This window comes from Xiphias gladius, chromosome 2 (assembly GCF_016859285.1).
Source record: "Xiphias gladius isolate SHS-SW01 ecotype Sanya breed wild chromosome 2, ASM1685928v1, whole genome shotgun sequence".
In the NCBI taxonomy this organism is placed as follows: domain Eukaryota; kingdom Metazoa; phylum Chordata; class Actinopteri; order Istiophoriformes; family Xiphiidae; genus Xiphias; species Xiphias gladius.
Window position 1 is genome coordinate 4517404 of NC_053401.1, and position 15697 is coordinate 4533100.

The window sequence follows — 15697 nt, forward strand, 5'->3', positions numbered from 1 at the left end:
TTTTAAAGATTTGGGTCAGACAGGGTAAGGAAATTAGGAAGTATTTATAGACTGACCAACGCAAAGTTGGTTGGAGTTTTTTCGGGGGATTTGTTGACACTCGGGAAAATATGAAAAGGCACCACCCTTGTCCTTCACCACAGTGTAGAAATACTCTGCTGCAAGTCCTGTCTTCACATTTTCCCCTGAGTAAAAGTAGTAAAAAGCACCAAAATGCACTTAAAGTGCCAACAGTGAAATTACTCATTATGCAGAATGGTCCATTTCAGAATTATGCACATTACATATAACTAGATTATCATTTTTGATGCGTTAATGTGTACAACATTTTTAATGCTGTCAGCTGGTAGAGTTCATGTGTTGAATGTGCTGAAGCGCTGCCTCGATATACTATTACCATATGTATATATACATCGTGTAAATTATTCAGATATAAATATATTCAGTGTACAGTTAATTCTGTTGAAAATCCACGGACAATCCCGCACCTTGACTATACAGGTGGAAGATCCACCTATCTATCTATCCACCTATCTATCTATCTATCTATCTATCTATCTATCTATCTATCTATCTATCTATCTATCTATCTATCTATCTATCTATCTATCTATCTATCTAGCAGGCCGAAGAGGCACTGTGCAAAATCACTGCTTTGCTCTGAGAGTGGCCTGGAAGCAGCGTAATTTTATACCACTAGAGGGGAGTGTTGCACCATTCTCACTCATTCACACCGCCCCAACGACTTTATTACGGCAAACACACACACACACACGCACATACACGCGCACACACACGCACACGCACACAGACAGTTGCCATACCAGTATAGTCTTTAACCACTTTTTAAAAAAATAAAATATCCATAACGGTTGATTTATTATACCCATCCTGAGCTGTCAAATGATTCGTTTTCAAGTCAAGCCAGTTTTAATTATATAGTCCCAGAATTACAAATCACACATTTGTCTTGGAGTTTACAATCTCTGCAACATAGGTTAAGAAAATACCCCCCCAAAAAAAAAAAAAAAAACTTTAACCGTAAGAAAAAGGAAGAAACCAAGAGATACAGAGGAGGTATCTCTCAACCAGTCAAGTCAAGTCAAGTGAATTTTATTTATATTGCGCAAATCATAACAAAAGTTATCTCAGGGCATTTTTCATATAAAACAGGTCTAGGCCGTAGTCTTCATAATCTTATTATAGGGCCCAACATTCCCCCATGAGCAAGCAGTTGGTGGGCACCTGGGGGGGGTGGTTGGCAGGAGGAAAGAGAACATCGCAATGCAGGTTTGATCACATCTTGTAAGTTGAACGTATGATTTATTGGTTGAATCCAAAACTACACCTTTCAAATAAATTTAGTGGAGTAAGATATCTATATATATATATATATCCCTTTAAAATGTAGTCGACTACAAGTACAATGTGGCAGAAAATAGAAAAACTCATGTAAAGTACAAGTAAAAGAAATAAAGTACTTGAGTAAATGTGCTCATTTACTTTCCACCACGGGAGGTAACACTAGTAAAAGTATGCAGTCTGCCAAAACACAAAACAGGGGTAAAAAAAATGATCATTGATTATTACTAGTTACTTTACAGAGAAGGATTTCACATACAAAACATATAAGTTTAAAAAATAGAATATAACGTTATAGATTCAACTACCCAGTAGTATATAAAGTGGTTTACATTTATTCCAAATCAATCAAGCAGAGCATTAAAACCCTTATTAGATAGTAATGGCTCATTATTAATAATCCAATAATATAATATGACAGGTACCATTCTCCTGCCTAACGAGTACTTTTACTTCTGTTACTCTGAGTAGATTTTGCTGCAGATACTTGGCTTTATCATTTAATACTTGCACTGTACAGAGCCTTTCTTTTTCATATTTTCGTTTTTACTCACATTTTATTGCGTGTGAAACATAAAAGACTTTGTCGGAGATACACAACGTGCTGATACGTCTTCTTTACACCATCTCCCTGTGATTGCCTTCTCGGTCGCTGCTAATAGATGACAGGCGATGCACGTTGTATGTTTTCCCAGGTCAGGTTACCCAAATATAGCACCAGCCACGTCTCGAGTAATTCACAACCTAAGATCATTTCCAACTGTTCTCGTGTATCGTCCCAACACTTTCCCATTTTTCAGACATGCCCACAGTGCATTTTTTCTCGTCACACAGCCTCCAATCATGACGGTTGTTTAGGTGAAAATCTACTTTTAGTCTTAAGAGTTATGAAGAATCTGACCATCTTTTTCCAACGGAATTATCTGGAGCTGGTGGTTGTTTGTTATACCCTACTTATATTGTACCAGCCGTCTTTGGATATTTGTATGTTGAGTTCTGTTTCCCATTTATCTCTAATATACAGAGTAGAGGTTCCTCTGCTCACCACAGGTACGGCTAACTGCTGTAGCGCCCCTATGTGCCCATTATGTAAACCTGTTCTTTTTTTCCACATTTGACATCATGTTTTGGCCTTCTTGCATCTTAGTGTTTTGCGGTGATTGCGGGGACCAAACTTGTTCATTCACTGAGTGTAATCTTTGCACAGCTACATGGAATATTTGAATTGCAGTTACCTGTGTCTCTGCCTCCATCTCTCTCTCCATCTCCAGCTGTCCGTCTCGGGTAATGTGATCATGCAACAACGGCAGTTTTTTTCTTTAACTTTTTAAACCCCTTGTTTTCCATTTTTATGGATCTCAAGTGTGTTTGTGTGTCTGTGTTTATTATCTGCATCCCTGTGTTCCTGGGGTTTAGCAACTAGGTATTTGAAAGTCTTGCGTGCTGGTGTGGGATGCAAGTGTGGCACTCTATGCTGGCTAATGGGGGCTGGTGGCACTCTTTGGCACTATGTAGATCCTATCGGTCTGAGCTAGTGTTTTCATAAGAAAACACGTTACTGTCTGCTGCGTGGATGTAAGTCTCAACTCCAGCATCAGCAACCATAACAGGCGAAAATATAACAGCTAAATGCTAAATTGAACAACAAAAAAAAGTGTCGATATGCAGCAGAAGAAAACGGAGGAGTGTTCATAAAGCGTTGTTATTGTAACACATTAGGAATCCCTATGTAAACATGACAGTAATTTCACAATATCTCATATCTGAAAGAGACTGGAGGCTGTTCCTGGCTCTCACTCAGGCCACTCTGCCTTCTTCTCTTCTCATCTCACAACGCTCGCAGCTGGACTGCATGTGAGGAATCCCTCTCGTCTACTGATTAGTGGAGGAACCGACCCACACAGGCCTTCCTAAACCCCCACTGAAGGGGTCGCGAGTGCGTTGATAGGTTTGCGTTCTTTTTTTAAATGCGAGTGTGTTTGTGACAATGGTTTGTGTGAGAGAGATTAGGCTGCATTTGCGAGCGACTTAGAGAAAGAGGTATGTGTTGATGTGCCATGCGATGCCTGTGAATCACCTCTAATGTTTTTTCCCTCTATGTCCCCGGGCGTTTCCCGCTTTCATGCCCACACATGCTAACCCTCCCTCCTTCCCGCTCCTCTTTTCATCTGGCCCCTCTCCCTCACTCAGAAGCACACACATTCTTCTGTTACTGTACTTGAGAGGATCTCATGTCGATTCACTAACGTCTATCTTTAAAGCTCTTTAATCACTACTCTTCATTTTAAGATTGAATCAAATGACCTCATGTGTTGCTCGAAGTGATTTATGTAAAGCTTTGCATCTCAACTTTGCAGCCCGGCGCATCTTTTGGTTCATTGTTTTGGTTTGAGGGGAATAATTACTGTATGGTTCAATGTCACTTTTCTCATGAATCCTTGTTTTCAGCAAACAAGACGATAAAACCCGGTGTGCACTACCTGCTCAGCACCAAACCGTGCAGCTGTGAAGTAGAGGTCACATAATTAAAGGCACCATCGGCGCTATGGCGCAATGTCTTTACAAGTGGGCCAGCATTTTGTTCAGACCGGGCACTATCGTCAGCTAGTGGCAGTAACGCGACAAGAAACCTAGTAAACGTGTTTGTTAGACCTCAAACTTACACACCGTACGTTTTAGTGAGGAAACTATGAACGTAAACGTAACTATAGCTTGTTTATAAGAAAACACTTCGGAGTACCTTTAAACGTTTTTGCTATTCGCTGTCATTGTATAGAGACAAAACCTATAGCCAGTTTAGAAAGCTTATCCAAGCCGCAGAGAACCCAGGAAGGTACTCCGCCCGGCCAGGAAATAGTCCCCGCAAATGACCCCTGTAAAACCCCAACTTGTCACTTTCACATTTTGTATTTCATACGGATCCAATAAATGAGATGTAATGTCTCAATTGCTGAGCTATAGAGCTACCTGTAGGCGGATTTTGCTTACCTCTGTAGCTTCATATTTACAATGCAGAACTGTGAGCGGTGTGGATCTACGAAATACACACACCACACAGAAGGCCAAACTATTCCGTTAACATTCGCTGGTCTAAGCACCTGATGTCTTGTGGATCAACTGGCACCCAACGTTATGCTTAGCGCAGCAGCAACAGCGTATTGTTTGGAATAAATTTTGCGTAACTGAACAGGACACATAAATTCATCAACAGTGGCATCTAATCACGAAGATGGAAGTGTTGGCCTGGAGGGTGCAGTGAAATAAAGAGTTTTTGACACATAACTGTGACTCAGCACATGCTGTATCTTAACATAAACCATAAAGTGCTGACCTTATACTACCCTCCAGGACCAGTGAAATGCAGTCGCTTTAAAAGAGCTTGTCCTTATTATTATCTTTTTATTATTATCCTGAAGAGAGGAATACGAGGACAGAAATTGGTAAACACACGCATAGAAAGGTGCAGCTCTGCGACCTGTTTTTCTTTGAAAAGAGGTTGATAATTTCAGTGAAAGGAAGCCATTCCGGTGGTTTCATGGTGGTGTTAACACAGCTGGATACGGTGTTGGTTTTGTGGCGGGTGAAAACACAGGTGCTGGTGAACCCAGAGGAAACGCTTTACAGCCTGTAAACAAACACATCTCCTGTAATTTCTCCCTTTAGGATTTTCAGCCAGCCTGCTCTGGTGGGTAAGGCTCAAAGTTTAACGCAGGCTACTTGACAGCTTCTGATGTTTAATCTGTTTTTTTAAAGAGTGCCCCAACTTGTCATGGGAGTCTGCCCCCCCCCCCAAAAAAACTGTCTGTCTGTTGTCGTGTTGATGTGTGGGTTTCGTCCGTAATGACTCAACGACATCGGGTCCTTGTTTGCATGGCTGTGTAATAATCAGCAGAAGCGTCTCAATCACTCTGCTATGTCAACATGGCCTTCCCTGTTCTGGCTTGCTCTGATGCTCCTCAGGTAGAAAAACATTCCTGATGTGTGTCTGCATGCGTGTGTGTGTGGGTGTGTGTGTGTGTCTGTGTGTGCGTGTGTGTGTTTCCATGTGCTATTAAGTAAAAACCGAGGAGAAAGGATGGTTTCTTGAGGACCGAATTGGATATTTTTAGGTGAAGGACTCCAGTGAAGGAGTTCCAGTCTGGCGTCCTCGGCCTCAATCTTCTCATTTCCTCTGTAAGTGAGTCGAAGCTGATGGGATAATACTGACCACATGACTCCCTTATCCAGCACAAGCCTCCTCTGACCATACTGCGGAGAAAGTCTCTTTTCATATTTTATGCCTTCGCTTTCCTCCCGGCAGCTGCAGCAGTTCTACCGGCAGGGTATGAATACTGCAAACTCTGAGACACGCATGTTTCTCCAAGTATGCAGACATAAATAAAAACAAAGTAATGCCGACATTCACAAAAGATACATCTTTTTTGCCTCTAAAACTGTAATTTTTGGAAGTTATACTCAGTTGTGATGCTACAGTGACGTCTTCTTTACATCGTTGATTCCTCTCGAATAGACTCATTGATTAGCGCTATAGTTTCCTAGCAACCCATTTACAGGTTACTAGAGTTTTTTGCTAGCCAGGGCATTTTGGTGCCACTTTCTGACAAGGTACCATTTATATAAGGGTTTATAAGCTGTGATTAATGGATTTCTTTAATGGTTAATACGTCAGTTACAAATGCTTCATAGATCGGTTATAAGCCATAAATAACAAAATCTTACGGGAGGCCGGATTGTGGAAAGTCCCCCTCCAACACGACACTCTTTTTGTCTTTTTAGGTCTTTGATTCACTAGGGAGACTCCTCCCAGGGGCTGTTTGACATCTGGACCAAAATCCATCCATAAACTTCCTATTAACTTTTACAACTGCAGACTTTTGTAGAACCCATGATTTATTAACTTTTATAATTGAAGGTGACTGACTAGCTTTTGCTAAACTGGCTCATTAGAAATTGGGAAACTCCAGACCTTTTTAATAATGTCATACGAAAATTTATAACTGCAAACCTGCTGACTCATCCAAAAGTGCCAAACCCTAAAACGTATTTAATGTTCGCCAACATTTACACCTGCATTATTATGGAGTAGACACATACAGCCATGTTATTACCAAAACATTAGGACACACTGATGCCAGAGAGCCCTCAGTCAAACAGCAGAGTGGGAACTTTTTCACTCACTCAATACAAACAGCTCAACAATTGTGATGTTTCTCTCTCCATTTTTACTCTTTTTAAGTTTTGCACACACATCAACGGCTTGTCAGACTCTATGTACAAGTTAATAAACGGTTATACCGTAATATGTCCGCAGTTTTAAAAGTTAATAAGCAGTTCATAAAGGTGTTTTGGTCCTTTTCCAGAAGGTTAAGGGCCAAACAGTCCATTGGAGAGGTCTCCCTAATGACTTAAAGAACAACAAAGACAGGCCTTTGTCGTGCAGGAGGAGTTTTTTTTCACAACCAGGCAACCCAAAATTTTATTATTGGCTTATAACTGATCTATACATCAATAGTAATTGATGTATTAACCAATTATACAGCCATTAATGACATCTTATAGACCCTCTATAACTGGCGCATTATCAGAAAGTGGCGCCGACATTTCTTAAGTTTTCAATGTTTCAAACATAGTAGTGAATTTATGAATAGCCGGCGCAACCCAATCCAGGACCTCTGGGTGCTGGTTGCTGTGCGACACCCATAGCAGACCAGTTTCGGGGCGTCTGTCTCAGGATGATGGGTGCTGCCAAAGAGGGGCATTGTGACTCCCAGCAAGAGGAGGGGAGGGTGGGGGAGTTATTGTCCCCGAGCCCGCGGGAGCTGCCATGCGCGCCGGGGCCAATAGCAACACAAGAATGCTGATAGGACAAAGGCCATAACTCTATTCTATAGCAACACAAGCAGGGCATTGTGTTCATATAGGCACGCACACACACTCATATACACACATGCATGCATTTGCCGTTACTACAATAACACACATACACACACACATATACTATACCGAAGCAAACTATGCATCTTTGCAAGCATGCCAAACACTCATTCATCAACTAGTTTCCCACACCATGCAACCCCCCACTGGACATCTCCATCATAGGCTGAGAATGGCCAGTCAATCTGAAGACAATGAGCGAGCGAGCAAGCGAGAGAGAGAGAGAGAGAGAGAGAGAGAGAGAGGAAGTCCACGGTTCATCTGCAGCAGTGCATGTGTTTTTGTTTGTTGCTCCGTTTCGTCTACACTTCAAGGCCAGTTCCCACCACGTCAAACACCTCCACCCCCACCTAGCCCGGAGGTTTGCGCTAAGCAGCGGCGGAAGAAGTACTCGGGTACTTTACTTGCGCAGAAGTGCCAAGGCTACGCTGTAAATATCTTCAGTTAATCCAAAGTGAAAGTGTTATCAGCAAAATGTACCTAAAGTATGTCATGTAAAAATGCCCCGTGACTGATATTTTATTAATATTACATTACTAGATTGTTACTGATGCATCAACGTGGAAGCAGCATTTTACTCTTGTAGCTGGTCAAAGTGGTGCTAGTTAGAGCTACCTTATACATAGTTAATCCAGTGGTTCCTAACCAAGGGGCAGGGCGACCTACAGTGTTTTAACTTTTTTTTTTGTAACTTTTTTTTAAAATCTTTGCTTTTTTATTGTGAAATATTGGATAGTTTGACCTCTTTGGGTCCCGACCAATGGTTTAAATGAGACCGTCGGAACAGTTTAGAGAGGAACTGCTAACAACTCAGAAAGTGCATTTCCATCCAACCCCTTTTTATGCATTTTTGCAATTTGTGCATAAAAAAACTGGAAACAGCGATAGAAATTGTGAAACCAAAGGTTGAAAGATTGCAGAACCATTTGTACACTTGGAAGAGACAGAGAAGTTGTTTTTTTGATAAAAGTGTGACAGAAACAGATGTAGTCAATAAATCGTGACTTTTTTTTTAATCATATCATCTCGTTGTGTCGTCTTCTTCCTCTGTAATCGTTCAACGGTACTCGACTGGGAAATTAGCACCACCGACTCCCCATCTCAATGCACCCAGCTCCCAATACTCAGCAGTGGACGGAGACGTGCACGAATTTGCGCTTTATTTTGCCGATTTTGTGGAAATTTGGTTAAAATATGCACTACATTTGATTGAGACTTGGGTTTAGACATTTGTAACGTGACGAGGAGGTCCAACTAGGCATTGCTCTTTTTGTAAGAGGTCAAATGCCAAAATGTTTGGAAATGACTGGATTGATTTTTAACAATGCATTGTGCTTTATAAGCTAATAAGTCTTTAACTGTGAAGTAACCAGTGACCAAAACTGTAAGATAAACATGGTGGGGTAAAAAGTACATTTTTTTCACACTAGTGAAGTAGAGGTATAAAGTAGAACGAAATGGAAATACTCAAGTAAAGTACATGTACAGTACTTGAGTAAAAGTACTCAGTTACTTTCCACCTCTGGCACTGGGGCATTCCTTCCAGTCACATTCCTCTTCCCGTATGCACTCGTTCACCCCTTCCCCTGCTGTCTGGAAACGGCTCGGCAGAAATGAGAAGGAGCCGTGACCCCTCTGCCACAGATCTGTGAAAGGGCCGCGAATGAGGAAACGTGGGTACAAGAGGCTATCCGGCCTCAGCTGTGAGAAAACATCCACTCCCACTCCCCTCTCCTCGGCGAGGCGAGGCCGGCAGACAGGTGAGCGGCCTCTGACCCGGCCTGCCGCGGAGCGCTGCTCGATGCGCCAGGAATGTGTCCACACCTCTTGGCCAACCACGTCACGGCGAGCGGGCGAGGAGGAGGTGGAAAACACGCACACTCCCTAAACCCAAACAGAGTGTGCGCGCTCGCCCGGCCTCTCTGTTATGGTCTACATTCTGTGGCGCTGTGTGAATGTAGGGGAGAGTGTTTTGGGAGCGAGAGTGATGGATGACTTAATCTGAAGGGACACGCAGAGAGGAAAGGGAGGTGTGTGTGTGTGTGTGTGTGTGTGTGTGTGTGTGTGTGTGTGAGAAAGAGAGCAGGGCGATAAGGATATTTTTGTCCAATTTATGTGAAGCATTTCAAGGCCTGGACAGTTATATCAACTGTTGTTGAGAGTTGGTGTTTCTTGTGAGTGTGTCTGGGGAGAGTTCTGCTCTGCAACAAGGTTTCAATGACAACCTGCATGATTATCTGACTGTTTTGCTGTAACAGCGTCTCCGTGTTCCCAGATCTCGGCAAATGGCTGTTTGCTAAGTTGCTGTCGCTACGTCTGCCGAGCTTTCTGTTCCTGCGCGACACTTTTGCAGTTCACCATCAACAACAGCGGCAAATTAACTCCAGAAACTCTTAAGTCATTTCTGAAGCCGTGGGTTCCTTTTTGCCGGCTGAAATGACAACTGTCGCGAGCAGATTTCGTCAGCTGCAGCTAGCTGGCTAGATAACGTGGACTCCAAAAATAACCCAGAAATAACTGAAATAAATACGTAACTAAAATTAGGGCCATGGAAGTAACGCTACATCAGTGTTATTACTGTGCGTGGTAAGATAGCTAGCCGGGTATGCTAACATTGGCAACTTACATTAGAGCAGGTAAACACACTGTTGAATCTGTTTCTTGTGCTTTTATGTTTGCATTCGTAGCTTTGCAAAAAACACCAAAAGAGACGACCCCCCCCCCCCACAATTCTTTAAACTAGGAGTATCTCTGTGACTGTAGTCCCGTGTGCACCGCCTCAGCACGTGGGGAAATCCAGAACTGCACTAGGATTGGACAATTACCGTTTGGGAGAGGGGTTTTTTTTTAGCGAACCGCTAATCACTTCCGTGAGTATTATAACCAAACCTCCAAAAATGAGACTCAAGTTGTAATAAACCGGAACTGTCCTTTAATATAACCGTAGGAGGACAAAAAACAAAACAGATAGAGAAAGATGAACAATTATATTTATATAGATATATACAAATAATACTGTACAAGAGCACAAAGGAAGGAATAACAAAAACTTTCTGTATTCAGCAGTGCAGTGTAATATGAGATGAATCAATACACAATACGTAATGTATCATAAACATTGGAACGGCTGTTTTTGAAGGTGTACACAAACCTAAAGAAAAGCTTAAGAGCTGGACTGAATCTGGACTGTGCTCGTAGTATACCGCTGCATTCAACCACTCGCTCTCTCTCTAGCTCACATGCACACACACACACATTTGCAAAAAACACTCAAGCAAATACATTCACGTTTGGGGTAGAACCCATTCACTCTGATTTCAACACAGGCACACCTGGACTGGCTAAGATTTTACCACCTGTAGTGGCATGTATGGCTTGTTCGGCGTCACTCTGGGTGCTTCGCACATCATGTGCGCAGCGCACACACTGCTGCCTCTGTGCGTGTGGGTCTACTGTAAAGGAGCACATCGGGGAACGGGCGTACTCCATCCACGGTCCGTGTCAGGGGGTGGTAGATTTCTGAGTGTGTGTTTAATCTTCCTCTCTTTGTGTGTCCATATTCCCTCAGTCCATCTTAGGCTAAAGTGCTGCAGAGAGGAATTTTTGTGTGTGTGTGTGTGTGTGTGTCTTAATGTAGGTCAATGGATCCAGGGGGCATTCAGTAACTCAAAATAGAGAGCTCTTGGTCATAGCGCTGAATTCCTCAGTTTCTTGAGCTGCTGCAGCAGCAACAGCAAAGGAAACGTTTGCTTGGATCCCACATAAGAATGTAAGAGTGGACAGTTTGCTCAGATGCAAGACAGAGTTTTCTTAACACAGTGACATCCTGTGTGCTTTTAACTTGTGCAGTCCGCCACCGGCTTTATGCTCTCATTGGACGACAGCAGAGAATGGAGGGGGTTTCAAATGTCTGTCCAGTCCCCGAAAATCCTGTGCGATTCAATATTCCACATCCGGAGGACAAGAAAAACACAAATCCACGGCTTTTTTGTTGTTGATAAAAACAGTCTCGTCAGTCCATCGCGTCCGTCGCTCCTCCAGTGTTTTGACTGTCCGTCTACCAGTTGCAGTCTTTCTTGAGTAGTGTGAGGACCTTGCGCCCCAAGCTGGCTTTCCACGGCTTGACGAAGCTCTTCATGTTGACCAGGAGGCGGCCCTGCTTGCGGTCCGAGTGTCCCGCCACCAGGTACTCCACCCCTGACAAATGAGGTCAAAAGGTCAAGAACACTCTTCTTTGGGAAAGTGATTTCAATTTTAAAAACCCTAATCAACTTTGAAACGACAGACTTATTTCTGATTAGATTGATTGGCTTGTACTTCATTTCACAGCAGGTCATCTCGTTGTGCATTATCTGCAAGGGTGTCGATATTCTACATTTTTGTTTTTGACAACAAATCTCATTCGAAGACCCACATCAGTGTGTTAGTCTGGCTATCAGTACTTTCTGACTCCCCTGCCCTGTCTGTGACTCTCAGGCCCAAGCCCCTTGGTTATTACCGAAGACATAATGTATACAAACAGGTCACAAATATACAGTTGGTTAATTAATACACAGTTGGTGCTCTGGCGAGTACCTCTAGCACCAAGACGATGTATGTGGGATTGAGTCAAAATAAACTACAGTGTGTGTTTTCATCACAATGAAGGAAAATGTCAGCCAGTGCAAGAATGTGGCTCACTCATGTATTATCTGTGTTTTTAGCTCTGTGGCACAGAGGAGTAAGATAGATCGGGTTTCGGATTGAACTTGTGAGTGGATGAATTCACTGTTGGTTTCGGTTTTTTCACGGGATTTGTTGACAGTAACAGGTAAATAGAATATCAACAGCCTACTTTGTTCATTAAAAATCAGAAATGGTCCAGTTACATTTTAAAGTCTATGTTTGATGTGACCTGCAGTTTGTTTAATTGGAAACATGTCTGAAAGTCTCCGAAAAGATCTAAATCTGATCTAAATCTACTGTAATAACAGTTCGGAGAGACTGTTATCTTTATTAAGGAACATTTCCTTGGAAATGTAGGTGATTATCTAAACTGTTAAAAGCCAATGTGATATTTTTAAATAATCACTGGACATTTTTTTCAGTTTCAATCAAAAACGCCCTTAAACCCTGGTTGCACCCTGATCCTAACCTTTGACGTGTGTCGTAGGAGGGTGAGAAAAATCCTAGTTGAGTGTGTGAGTATGAATATGTGTCTGACCTGGGTTGAGGATAGGGCAAGTGCAGCCCCGTGCGGTCCAGGACTCGGGGTAAAGGGTGACCCGACCTCGCTGTATCTTCACCTTGGTGTTCTGACTGAGCACCTTCTGAACCTTGACCTCCACCTCGGCGTGGGAGCCCTTATCATGGGCCGACAGCACTTTCACCTTCAGCACTAAGAGTCAGGTAGGAGAGACTTGTGATGTAGTAAGACCCTCAGCGTGCATGTCTGTCCGAGAGTTTTTGTGTGTATTTCGATTTTCTTAATGAAAGATGAAGCAACATAGCCACATTTTCTGCCAGGTGTCAAACTAAGGGGCAGTTTCAACACAAAATTTTAAAACGCTGTCGCCCTGTTCATCACTCCCATGTTACCAGAGGAGGTAACAGGGATACAGTCTTTTTTATCCACAAAAGGAAGGTTTTACTTTCTTCTGTACAGAGTGAAACTCAACCAGAGGATAACAGGCCCTGTCTAAGATGGCTGATGTGGAACTATAGTGGCTAACTTGCTGTGTGTTTGGTAGCCGGACAAACTTCAGGAGGAGTTTTATCTATATTTTTTCACTTTGAGCTGAAATTCAGATTAGTTATTCTCTTGCCAGAGGGGCTGGAGCAAAATTAATCATTGCTCTAAATGCTGCGGTCAGTTGGACCTTCACTTTGAGTCCATACTGAAATATCAACAATCTTTGGATGGACTTGCATGATATTTTGCACAGACCTTCATGGTCCCCGGACAATGTACCTTTATGACTTTGGCGATCCTCTGACTTTTCCTCTAGCGGCACCGTGAGGTTGACATTTGTTGTTTTGAGTGAAATGGTTTAACAGCTACTGAACCGATTTCCATGAAATTTGGTGCAGACAGTCATATCACCGTCGAGATGAATTGTAATAACTATGGTGATCTCGTAACTTTTCCTTTAGTGCCGTCGTCAGGCCAAAATTGTCATTTGTTCAGTACTTTGGTTTATAACCAAATACCCCCATTCCCATTCAACGGTGTTGGACCCATAACCCCCTAAGACCCAGGCTGTAATAAACCAAAATATACTTTAATTGTTATATGGGACAAAGCTAAAAAAATAAAGACAAAGAAGGCAATTGGCAACTTAAAATGTGCTTAAATTTTAACTTTCAAGAAAATGTTTGGAATGAAACCCAGCCAATGAGGTGCAGTGTGTGTGTGTGTGTGTGTGTGTGTGTGTGTAAGAGGTTTGAGTTCTTACCATATGCATAGTTCATGGTGCAGAAGAGTTTACTGTTGGTCAGTGCTTGCTCTTTGCACTCACACTTCTCTGCAGGGGACAAACACAGACACAGATTTAATATTTGTAACATAACTGATGTTGCGTGTGTGTGTGTGTGTGTGTGTGTGTATGTGTGTGTGTCTGCGTGTGTGTGGTCTCAGATACTGTACGTGGCGTCCTAAGATTGCAAGAACAGCATGTGTGTCCAGTGAGGAATGTGCCTATGAAAGCTGCAGTTATGTGGCAGTGGGGGGTCTAAGAGAAGGGACACTTGGAAACTATGTGCTAGCATGAACACACACACACACGCACACACACACACACACACATACACACACACACACAAACATCTTTGTTCCATGTCCTTCTAAGGCCCTATCAAGACTGTCATTACTCAACCATTAATGCTTGATCACTGGACTGTGGAGGAAGATGTATAATACACACACACACACACACACACACACACACACACACACACACACACACACACACACACACACACACACACACACACACACAATGTCCTTCTATCTCACCCGAGTAATGGAGGGCAGAGAAGAGCTCGTCTGCTCTGAAGATCCTGACCGGCTCACTGGCATTTCCCTCTAAGTTGTACAGGTCCAGATCAGAGCTGCACAAATACGGACATTACATTATCACACACACGGGAACATGGGAATCTAAATCTGCACTTAACAAATGTTCAGTGTACCAGAGCACTTACAACATGCTCCCAAGGGGACAAAACCTCAAAGCTGCAAACTTTGATACCTAAATATGCACTGTTTGCCAACTGCAAACTATCTCGAAAGTATTGAGAACTGGCTGGTCTGAAATTGAGGGAGCTATCACACCGTATTAGCTCTGTTGCAATTCGGGAGAAAGGAAGAACTGGTATCAAAATTGTTCTCGGCATTGACGTTTTAGAATAGTATTAGTATAAATGGAATGAGTAACAGGAAAGAAAAAGTTTATTACTCACCCAAACATACAGTCTCCAGTGAATGGATCACAGTCTCCTGCACAGTCACATGGACGGCAGCCATATTCATGGAAACCCCAGTATCCCACCATGCACCTGTCGCAGTGGGCTCCACCTACTCCGGGCTTGCAGATGCAGTTTCCATTGGAAGGGTCGCAGGGTGAGCCGTCAGCCAAGTGGAAGGGCATGGAGCCCAAGGGGTGACAGCTGCACGCTGGGAGAGAAAAAGGTGAAATTAATTTTGATGTGGAGGCAATGTTGCACCGTGACATCAAGAAATCATGGGCACAAATTTTGAGGCAAACTTTGTGCACCACTGGATGTTTATCCTCTTCAGTAAAGCCAAAGATAAGACCAAACACAAAGAAAAAGTCAAAATTCAGTCAAGTAGCAACCCCGTTTTTTTATGTGATGGGAAGCCCCAAGATTTACAGATCTGGTTCTTTTGCTTTTAAAACACACTTTGTCTTGCATTTTTTTCCTGTTTAGAAAGCTGACAAGCAAAGAGAAAACAGGAAACATGGAGCCAGACAGAGGTATGATATGCGACAAAGGTTTAAATCAAAATAGGGGTAGTGTGGTTGAATGGTACATGTCCATAACTGCTGTCTCACCACAACAGCCTGAAAAGTGTGGTTTCAGTTTCGGAGACACACGAGCATCAACAACAGCACTGGCGTCAAACAAGAGGCTGACTTTCATCTCAACCATGGTTTTGGTTATGCAAAACTGTCACATTTAATTCTGATGATATGTCGAAATATCGCAACAAAATTTACAATATTGCCGTGAAATTATGTGCAGACATTCATGGTCCCCAGAGGATGACTCTTACTGACAAACACGTCTATGCGACCACAGCTTCGCAGAACCGCTAGCATGGCTGTACACACTCAGTCTTGTCTTCATCAGTCTTTCTGAAAAACCAAAAACATGTCGCTGTGGTTTTGTGCCCACATTG

At 42.8% G+C, this 15697-nt stretch overlaps 1 protein-coding gene across 1 annotated transcript in view; it reads right to left on the reverse strand.

The window, feature by feature from the left end:
* Positions 1-10269: 10269 nt before the first annotated feature.
* Positions 10270-15697, reverse strand: part of ntn4 (netrin 4) — a 30271-nt gene continuing 24843 nt past the window's right edge. The window contains exons 6-10 of the mRNA XM_040149724.1: positions 14737-14950; positions 14291-14385; positions 13731-13799; positions 12500-12673; positions 10270-11493 (exon numbers count right to left, since the gene is read on the reverse strand). Of these exons, the coding sequence (XP_040005658.1) occupies positions 11354-11493; positions 12500-12673; positions 13731-13799; positions 14291-14385; positions 14737-14950 (692 nt within the window). The 3' untranslated portion in view covers positions 10270-11353. The remainder of the gene's footprint in view (positions 11494-12499; positions 12674-13730; positions 13800-14290; positions 14386-14736; positions 14951-15697) is intronic.